General features: G+C 54.8%; 1 protein-coding gene and 1 non-coding gene across 3 annotated transcripts in view; both read left to right on the top strand.

Annotated features, from left to right (window-relative positions):
- AP1B1 (adaptor related protein complex 1 beta 1 subunit) overlaps positions 1-7,792 on the top strand; it is an 81,764-nt gene extending 73,972 nt beyond the window's left edge. The window contains exons 16-22 of one of the 2 annotated variants that reach the window (XM_012805272.2): positions 1,685-1,830; positions 3,545-3,674; positions 4,261-4,345; positions 4,745-4,831; positions 4,935-5,089; positions 5,680-5,688; positions 6,571-7,614. In XM_012805272.2, coding sequence (XP_012660726.1) covers positions 1,685-1,830; positions 3,545-3,674; positions 4,261-4,345; positions 4,745-4,831; positions 4,935-5,089; positions 5,680-5,688; positions 6,571-6,645 — 687 coding nt within the window. In that variant the 3' untranslated portion in view covers positions 6,646-7,614. Of the gene's footprint in view, positions 1-1,684; positions 1,831-3,544; positions 3,675-4,260; positions 4,346-4,744; positions 4,832-4,934; positions 5,090-5,679; positions 5,689-6,570 lie in introns of both variants that reach the window. The other variant, XM_012805273.2, reaches the window with a different exon arrangement.
- LOC111725380 lies at positions 2,395-2,489 on the top strand. Its single transcript, XR_002773454.1, has one exon. It is a non-coding gene; the product is annotated as a small nucleolar RNA SNORD125 (small nucleolar RNA).
- Positions 7,793-9,805: the final 2,013 nt, after the last annotated feature.

The following is a 9,805-nucleotide window of genomic DNA, read 5'->3' as shown; positions in this document are numbered from 1 at the left end:
CTCCAACTCCTGGGCTCAAGCGAGTCTCCTGTCTCAGCCTCCCAAGTAGCTGGGACCACAGGCGCCCGCCACAACACCTGGCTATTTTTTGGTTGCAGCCATTATCGTTGTTTGACGGGTCCAGGCTGGATTCGAACCCGCCACCTTAGGTGTATGTGGCTGGCGCCTTAGCTGCTTGAGCCACAGGTGCCGAGCCTTAAGAGTTGTTTTTGTGGGAGCTTTGCCCAAGCCCAGGTGCAGCAGCCTCTGTGTGCCTTTTGCACACCAAGTTACGGCTGAGAACTAAATTTGGGAGATTTCTTCCCTCTCAATTCATCCAGGGGATACAAAGGGTGCTCAGGGTTAGCCAAGTAGGGTGGGATGTGGGTGGGAAGTTCTTTCCAAGTAGAGAGAACAGTGATATGAGGTCCCAGGGGCAGGCAGGGCCTAGGGAAGGTTGGACACCAGGCTGGAGCTTGCATCACTGGAAGCCACTATAGGATTGGAAGGGGTTTGGGGTGCCATGATCAGATTGTACAAGTCATTTCACAAGATAACGTAAGCTGCTATGGAAAGAGGGGAGAGGAAATGGGGCGGCCACCCAAGCAACTGCTACCATACCTGGGGAAGTCTTGTGGGCACTTCAGTGCTGGTGGTGCCTGTGGAGATGGAGAGAAGTGGTAGCCCTGGGAGCAGGTGTAGGAGGAAGCCTTGATAGGACTTGGACGGTCTGACTGGTGCAGCCAGAGGTAGTACCTGACATGATGGTGATTCCTGGCACTGACACTTGAGAGATGGTGGAACCTTTGCTAATAGTAGATGCACTTGGGGAAGTTGTCAAGTGAGACCTGAGCTTTTTGAACTTGGTGGCTCGTAAATTGTCCAAGTGAGAATAATGTCCTGAGAGGTATTTGTCTGTCCACAGGATGACACTGACAGATGTCCCTCGTGGACAAGGCTTTAACTCATACTGTTTGCTCAGCAAACACTCCCTTGAACACTGGCTCTACATTAGGCTCTGAGCCATGGTGTAAAGACAGAAAAGCAGAGCTCTTCCCTCAGAAAGCTCACTGGGCACAGGGGAGACAGACACAAGGGCTCATGGTTACCTGCCAGAATGTCATTGGGGTGTGAATATAAGGAAAGACCCTGGGGGCAGGTTTCCCAGAGGAGGTAACTCTTGAGTAGAGACACAAACGACAAGGGCAGCCAAGTAGCAGAAGGCCTCCCAGGCACGAGGTCCTCTTAGGTTCTGTCCTTCATCAGACCACTTTCTACAATTAAAGGCCAGTCCTGTCTCCTGCAAGGCAGGAACAGGCTGTGACAGGAGGTTCTTAGGCTCTGGCCCAGGCCCAGGATGCCGCTGGGTATGGGCACTCGGCTCTGTCCTTGGCCCATTGCCCTGGCCCTATTTCCCAAGTGTTTCCTTCATTGACCTCTGAAGACTCATGTCAGCCCTTGAGAGCCAAGCACCTCCCCATCCTGGGCTCCTTCAAGAAGTAGCCACACTGTAGTGGTGGCAGTGGGTAGACTGCAGAATTGTTCTCCTTGCCCTGACACGTATCTCAGTTATCCCCTAGTGATAAAGGCAGATGTGATCTACCCAGGTGACCCGATCGTGAGAGAGAAGAAAGACTCTCCAGTAGACTGTTGAGTTGGGAAAAGAAGCACATGCCTACCCCCCGCCCCCATCCTCTTCCCACAGGTCTGGCTCCCGGCCATGAAGGCCAAGGGGCTGGAGATCTCTGGCACCTTCACCCGCCAAGTGGGCTCCATCTCCATGGATCTGCAGCTAACCAACAAGGCCCTGCAGGTCATGACAGACTTTGCCATCCAATTCAACCGCAATAGGTGAGCTGCCTGAGGTCAGCATGTGGAGAGCCTGTGCTGGTGACTATAGGTAGGGTCTGAGAACTGAGGCGGGGGTGGGGACTGCCCCTTTTTGGGAGCAGGGGGCTATTCTCACCACCCCTCAGGCTGAAACTTCTGAAACCCCGTGACCTTTTTGACTCCAGAGTAGCAGACAGAGTAGGAAGAGCATCTCCTCTTATTTTTGCCTCCACTATCCAAAGGAGAATATTACAAATGGAAATCTCCCACTCCAGCCTGGGAGCCTGCCTCTGGCAAGCACCTTACCTACATATCAGAAGGGGCCCATCCCACACTGACTGGAGCTCAGAGCCTCCTCCCCCCCAGGCCCAAGTTGCTTCTGTCTTAGGACCAACTCTAAGAAGGATGGTAGGGAGGGGGCCTGCCTGCTAGCCTCACCCTTGTGGCAAAGGATCAGACTGACAGGGCGTGGTGGCTGCTCCAGGCTCCTCATCTCCATAGGTCCCCTACACTGAGTGTCAGTGGAGAAGATCACCTGTCAAACACCATCATAGATCTAACTAGCTAGGCCAGGGCTCTCTGGGGAAGCCTCGCAGCCCTCCTGATGATTCTTCTTCCTGAGCGCTCTAGTGATGAGCAAACTGAGCCTCTAAGAAGTTGACTGAAGGGGCTGCTTCCTCGGGGGGGGGGGGGACTTTATGAGCTTACTTGACCAGGAGGTTGGGGGCAGCTCTGCCCCTTAGCCTCAGATAACCCTAGAGGGACAGAAGTACTCCATGCTCTTAGGGGTAGTCCCAGTTATTGCTTAGTTATACTTAGTAGGCAATGAGATCTAGACTCAGAGAGGTCAAGTCCCTTGCCCATGATCACACAACAGTCAGCAGTGAGGGTCACAGGAAAGCCTGGAGCACCAAGCCACCAAACAGACCTGGGATTCCCCACTTGGCCTCCTGGTATGTCCCAGGCAAGCTGATTAGCCTTGTGGGCAGAGTACAGGCTGCAGTGAGGCAGCTCAAACTGTGATTCTCAGTGCCACTCTACCCTGTAGGCTCTCAAATTCTGTGTCTTCATCTGGAAGCTAGGATAATATAAACCTGTCCTATCTTTATTAGGATAGAAAGGGGTATAATATCAAATGTCCCACCTGGGCATGCTGAGAACTCAGCTTGTAGTCCTGACCCACACTCTGTGATTTATCTTCCAAGATCTTGCAGCTGATGTCTTACTGATGGGAAGCTTCCTAATTTGCTCGTGTGGTGCTTTATAGAGAAGTGGCGCTTTCCTAAATCTCTCTATGGCCATCGTGCAACCTGGCCAGTTCTGTCCCAGACAGTAAAACCCAGAACGTTGCTTCAGTCAGATCCCTCCTGGGAGATGCTGATTTACAACAGAGACTTGGGCAGTCCCAGAGCTTTCATGTTAGAAGCAGCTTATGGGCCAGGCCCCTGGCATTATATGGAGCTCCTTAAGGCCAGGACAGGGCTGGACCAGAGGAGGAGGAACAGAGATGGGCTTCAGACCTGCAGCTCTTCTCTACACAGCCTTCGAGGGGTAGAGGATAGGGATGGGGAGCCTGTCTTTCCATCCTACGCCTAGAGCATGGGCCTAGGTAGGCTGGGTTGGGAGAGAGACTTCTTGCCAGCACTGCCCCTGCTCTGAAGCCCAAGGAGCCCTCCTGTCCCACCTCTCAGCACCTTCTCCCCCTGCTGTCCCTGCGGGGCATCTCTCTCCCCAGCTTTGGCCTGGCCCCCGCTGCCCCACTTCAGGTCCACGCACCGCTCAGCCCTAACCAGACTGTGGAGATCTCCCTGCCTCTCAACACAGTGGGATCAGTCATGAAGATGGAACCTCTGAACAACCTCCAGGTGTGTTCTGGACAGGGCCAAGTACTACAGTCCCTACCCTCCAGCCCGAGGAGAGGGGCTGGCTGGAGCAACCTGGGGCCCGGCCAGGGTTAGCAGAGGGCTGTGTCTGTGGGGTCATGCTTTTGGCTGCAGGTGTGTCCTGGGAGGTACCCAGAAGTGCAGTGGGACATGGCTACCAGGGAAGGTAATTGTGTGAGATCAGGGATGCCCTTCCTGAGGCCTCAGAGGTGTATCAGCATAAGAATCAGAGTGTCGGCTCGGCGCCTGTGGCTTAAGCGGCTAAGGCGCCAGCCACATACACCTAAGGTGGCGGGTTCGAATCCCCAGCCCGGGCCCGCCAAACAACAATGACAGCTGCAACCAAAAAAATATGGCCAGGCGTTGTGGCGGGCGCCTGTGGTCCCAGCTACTTGGGAGGCTGAGGCAGGAGACTCGCTTGAGCCCAGGAGTTGGAGGTTGCTGTGAGCTGTAATGCCACGGCACTCTGCCCAGGGGGACAGCTTGAGGCTCTGTCTCAAAAAAAAAAAAAAAAAAAAGAATCAGAGTGTTAAACCCCAAGGACTGACTTGGGTCCCCCTGTACCTAGGTGGCTGTGAAGAACAACATCGACGTCTTCTACTTCAGCACCTTGTACCCACTGCACATCCTCTTTGTGGAGGATGGGAAGATGGGTGAGTCATAAGGAAGCCCCCTGGAATGGGGCTATGGCTAGGAACCATTGATGATGGCCTTGGTCTGCATCATCTCACTCACCACAGAGCCCTGTGAGGCAGGCTGTGAGTAACAAGCAGGCTGTGCCCAGGGCCAGAGGAAGAGAAAGAAGGTATGCATGAGGGTGGTGAGTAGAGATCTGGGACTCAGAGTCATTTGGGAGCAGCACTGATGACCTCCCTTATAGAGCTGAGGGTTTGCTTGGGAAATCAGGAGGCACTGAGGAGGAGCTAGTGCCTGTCCTTAGCTTTCAAGTGGCACATTAAAGACCAGACCCATTTCCTGCTGAGTACTTTTGAGAGGGCACAGGTTTGTCAGGGTCCCATCTCTCTCCCCACAACCTCTCTCTTACTCTGCAGACCGGCAGATGTTCCTGGCCACATGGAAAGATATTCCCAATGAGAATGAAGCCCAGTTTCAGATCAGAGACTGCCCCCTCAATGCGGGTGAGGACGCCTGAGCCTACCCTGAGGCCACACTACCCCTCTCCTGTACCCAGGGCCCCCATCACTGACTGTGGGTCCTTCCACTGGCCATCTGACCCCACAGAGGCCGTGAGCAGCAAGCTGCAGAGCAGCAACATCTTTACCATCGCCAAAAGGAATGTGGAGGGCCAGGACATGCTCTACCAGTCCCTGAAACTGACCAATGGCATCTGGGTGCTGGCAGAGCTGCGGATCCAGCCAGGCAACCCCAGCTTCACGGTGAGAGTCCCCACCAGCCCTGGAACCTCCCCATTCTGCCCAGGCCAGGGGGTGGCTCTGGTGGGTAGAGAATCAGTTCTGTCCCTGGGAGGGGACAGAATAAGACACCAAACTGGATCTCAGTGAGTTGGATTAGAAGATCCTATAACATTGGGCTCTATAAAGTGGCACAGTTGGCTGCCCCACCCGACCCCCCACCCCCAACTAGGAAGTGGCACTGCTAAGCACAGGTCCTGGCCCTGCTCCAGAGTGAATGCTTCAGTGCCCACCTGGGGGGTTGGTTCCTAGCAGCCTGTGCTTCCTGGCCTTTGAGGCAGACCTATCAGAGGGTAGCATCCATGGGCAGGCAATTACCTGAGAGGCCTGAGCTGCTGTTCTAAGGCCCTGGAAAGCCGCATGCTTTGCTTCTCCCTGCACTTCTGAGTCTTTGGCAATCATAGTCCTCCAGACATTGCCTCTCCTGGGCTCTTCTGCAGCGTCGGCACTGTGGTTGGTGGGGGGCTGTGGCAGTGGCTTCGGTGGTGGTAATTTCTGTCTCCCTGTGTTTGGGTGCTGCATGTCTACCTTCCCTGCTGGTGCCCGTGGTACAGGACTTGGAGGTTAGCAGATTGCTTTTCTCTTCCTCTTTACCTCTCTGCCCTTCCCAGCCTTGTCTTGCACACCCTGTCTCCTGGCCTGTTCCCTTTCACCCCAGGTCTTCTGTCTACACCATGATTCTTGGCTTCACCTCACCCTGCTGTTCCCAGAGCCAGGCAGACTCACAGGCTGCCAACACCCCACACTTGCAGCCAGGTGGCCCCTGTTGAGGTGCTGATACTCCCACTTGCACATGTTCACAGTGCACCAAACCCCTGCACACAGACCCAGGGGACCCCCTGGGGCCACTGGCTGTTGACTTGCAGAACTCCCTCACCCCATCCCTGCTTCTTAATTGCACCCTCCAGAACCAGTGATTTTAGGTGGGTAGCTTCTGTCTCCTCAGCCTGTAATCTCAAGCTCAGGCCTTAGAGTGAAAGCAAAGTCTTCAATGTACCTGCTTCCTATGCAGGAAACCAGGAGTAACCCCAGCAACCTCACTGGCTCTCTCCCAGCCCTCTGTGCCCCTCAGGATTTCCTGTCAGGCTTCACTCTTGAAGACCTCAGACCTCTGAGGCTGTGGGGTGCTGGGCAGCCCTGCAGGTACTCCCTAGCCGCCTCTGGCTCGTGACTCATGCTGCTTACTAGTAGGGCTCTGGTGGCTGTGCTGACAGCAGGTGTGTGGGCTGCAAGTATATTTGGTCCATACCCGGCTGGCTGTGACAGCCACCCCCTCTGCTGTATCTCACATCTGCCCTAGCCTCAGCTGCCACCCATCCACGTGTGCAAACCACCCTCTTCCATCTGGTTCCTGCTCTTTTCCCTCCTTTCCCTTCCCCTCCCTCCAGAGAGGAGCCCCAGGGATGAACGCTCTCTCTCCCCTCAACCCTTCTCTCCCCCTACAGCTGTCCCTGAAGTGTCGAGCACCAGAGGTGTCCCAGTACGTGTACCAGGCCTATGAGACCATCCTCAAGAACTGAGGCTTCGGCCAGCACCTGCCCTGGCCTCCTGCCAGCCCCATCAAGGAGCCTCCTGGGGGTGGCAGTACCTCCTTCTCCTCAAGGAGGGGCCAGGCGGGGCTCCTGGCCACCTAGAGGGCTCCCTGGTTCTGACTGCAGTACCCACCTGGGTCCTTGGGACAGGGTGGCACCCCTCCCACAGGGAAATCTCAGTGCACTCCTGTGCTCTAGGATGCCCCTCTCATTGCTGCTGACACAGGGGGTCAGGTGAGGAGGGGACCAAAGGAAACAGAGCGGCGGCAAAACTGGTCAGGGAGACCCAAGATTCTCCTTTTCCTTTCCCTTGTGCCTAAAGGATGAGCGTGGAACTTGCTGCTCAGGCTCCCAGCCCAACAGCTCCTGGCCCTTAGTCTCTCTTGGGTTGGTGGTAGAGGGCCCCCACTGCTACCTTGAGTGGGACAGGTCCTGCCAGTCTGGCCTGGGTATGCAGGGAGGATCTCCTTGATATCAGCAGAGCTGCTCTGTGTCATTGCTGACAGAGGGGCAGGGCTGAGCTGGGAGGAGCCCAGGGCCTGCACCACCCACCCTGTGTCCACCAGGTTGGTGCCCTGTGGCTATGTCAGTCAGGCCAGGGTCCCTGAGCACTGTCTTGCATGGTCAAGACCAGGCAGAAGCTCCCAGAGCCCCTGTCTTGGGCTACTGCTTCGCTGGCAGCTGCACCACCCCCAGCTCCCCTCTTCTGTCTGAAGATGGTCACTGCCTATGATACATTCCTTGGTGGCGCTCCAGCAAGCCCTGGCATCCTGGAGCAGACAGGGCTGAGGGATGGGGCTGCAGGCGAATGGTGTGATTCCTGTCTGGGGTTTCTTTGGAGTTTCTCCTTAGTATCTGCTGCCCTCTTCCTGGCCTCCCAAGTTTCAGTTTGTCTGACAGCATTAGGTTTTCCTGTTACTGCTGTTTAATAATAAAGAAAGATTCTGCTTTTGGCAATCACGGATACTTTTTTCCCCTCCACCAAATGTCAGAATTGAAAATTGCCTCCAAGTGGTTGGGTACTACAGTTTTCAGATTCCTGTAGTAACTATATCTAATATATATAAATAGAAAAATATATATTGTATGTTACTCTTATTTTCAAAGAGAAAGTAAATAAAAATGATGACATCAAGTGTGTCCCTGGCCAGTGTGTCAGGTCCTGAGGCTCTGGGTAGGGGTCCTGGGCTGTAGGGAACTCAGGGTCAAGTGCTGGAGCTCTGTGCCCAGCCCCACTCCTGGCACTCTGAGGACAACACCTTCCCTCCATCCTCTCCTTGGAAAACTGACTTCAGGGGCCTACTGGGGTCTCTGGCGCCTCTCCTACCACCGATTCTAGCTACCCCTCAGTGGATTCTGCCTTTTCTTTTGATGCTGGCTGGAGAGCTGGCATTCCCCTTTTGGCTTGGCCCAGCTCCCTGCCACCTGGGAGGCTCTTGGAAGTGGAGAGAGATACTCTGATGTGAGGGCAGCCACAGGAAGGGGTGGGCATGAGCTAGGCCATCTACCACTGAGGACACCCAATGTGGCCCCAGTCCTGACACTGGCCTGGCTTCCAGGGGAGCATAACCTGACCCCCAGTGGGGCTCCACCAGCAGAACTGCCTCTGCACTGTTGAGGCCTCAACCCAATTCTGTGGGCAGAGCAGCCCAGATGCCTTCTTGGGCACTAACTTCCACCTCCCCTGCACCCTGCCCACCTCATATACCACTGCTTTGCCAGCTGTTAGAAGCTGGGTAAAGACTCTTGCCACTTGCTTGGTGCCAGACTCTTCCACTGACCACCTCTGATCCCTGAGGTGTCACTGTGCTTGTCCTGGGGGCCATAGAGTTCAGAACCAACTGAGGCCTTTAATTGCACAACCCTAGTTCTTCCCTCCCCTGAAAGTCTCTGGACACAAAGAGCTGACATCCCTGCCATGCTGTGGAACTAGAGGAGCAGGGTGGTGAGCCCTTATGAGAGGCTGTCACTCTGGCCTATGGTGTTCCCTGCCTCCCCTAACCAAAATAGCTCCCTGGGGAGTAGCTGTAGGGGTCACTGGCCCCACAGCCTGCTGGCTCAGTCATCAAGGCATCAGCACTTCATGTCCTCCATCACAAGGCCAGGAGAGTGCAAGTGTAGGCTGGCTATTCCCACTGGAGGACCAGGACAAACCACCAGAGGTGAGGAAAGCTGATGAGAAAGGTGGGCTCTGAACAGTAAGGCTTGAACTGTTCCTGGACACCTCCTTGGGTTTTCCCTCCTGCTTCAGTTGGTGCTCATGCCTCAGGTGAGCGTGGCAGGGCCAGCTGTGATTGTGCCCAGATAGTGCCTGGCTTGATGGAGCCTAGCATGCACTGCAAAGGCTTTATATACATGTGGGCAGGGCCCAAAGCTTCCAGTTCCCAGTATCACTGCGTCAGGAAAACAAGCAAGTAGCACGGCGCCTATGGCTGAAGGAGTAGGGCACCAGCCCCATATACCGGAGGTGGCAGGTTCAAACCCAGGCCCTGCCAAAACTGCAACAACAACAACAAAAAAGCATGTAGGACTGCCCTTTGGGAAAAGTGCTTTAGGGGATATCCGGTCTGTGCCCAGCTATGCCCTCCAGCATCCCTGTCCCCTCTCACATGGCACTCCTTGTTTCCTGATGCTCGGCAGCTTCTTGCACTTTCCCAGCCAATTGGAAAATTCAACAACAGCAACCGGTTCTATTTTTAGAGTGTCCAGTAAATGGTCAAGGGCTAATGGGTTAACCCATGTGTCAGACACTGCTAAGGCCTGTGACATGAACTTGCTTTGCACTTTTTTTTTTATAGAGACGGAGTCTCACTTTATTGCCCTCCGTAGAGTCACACACCTCTCAGCAACCTCCAGCTCCCGACCTTAGGCGATTCTCTTGCCTCAGCCTCCTGAGTAGCTGAGACTACAGGCACCCGCCATAATGCCCAGCTATTTTTTTCTCACAGTTGGGCCGGAGCTGGGTTTGAACCCACCACCCTCGGTATATGGAGCTGGTGCCCTACCAGCTGAGCCACAGGGGCTGCCCCTGCTTTGCACTGCACTTTTTAATCTTTTTTTTTTTTTTTAGAGACAGAGTCTCACTTTGTCACCTTCGGTAGAGTGCTGTGTTGTCACAGCTCACAGCAACCTCCAGCTCTTGGGCTTA

This window comes from Otolemur garnettii, unplaced genomic scaffold (genome assembly GCF_000181295.1).
Source record: "Otolemur garnettii isolate 467f Iridium unplaced genomic scaffold, OtoGar3 scaffold00038, whole genome shotgun sequence".
NCBI classification, from domain to species: Eukaryota; Metazoa; Chordata; class Mammalia; order Primates; family Galagidae; genus Otolemur; species Otolemur garnettii.
This window is presented reverse-complemented; position numbering and strand designations above follow the sequence as displayed.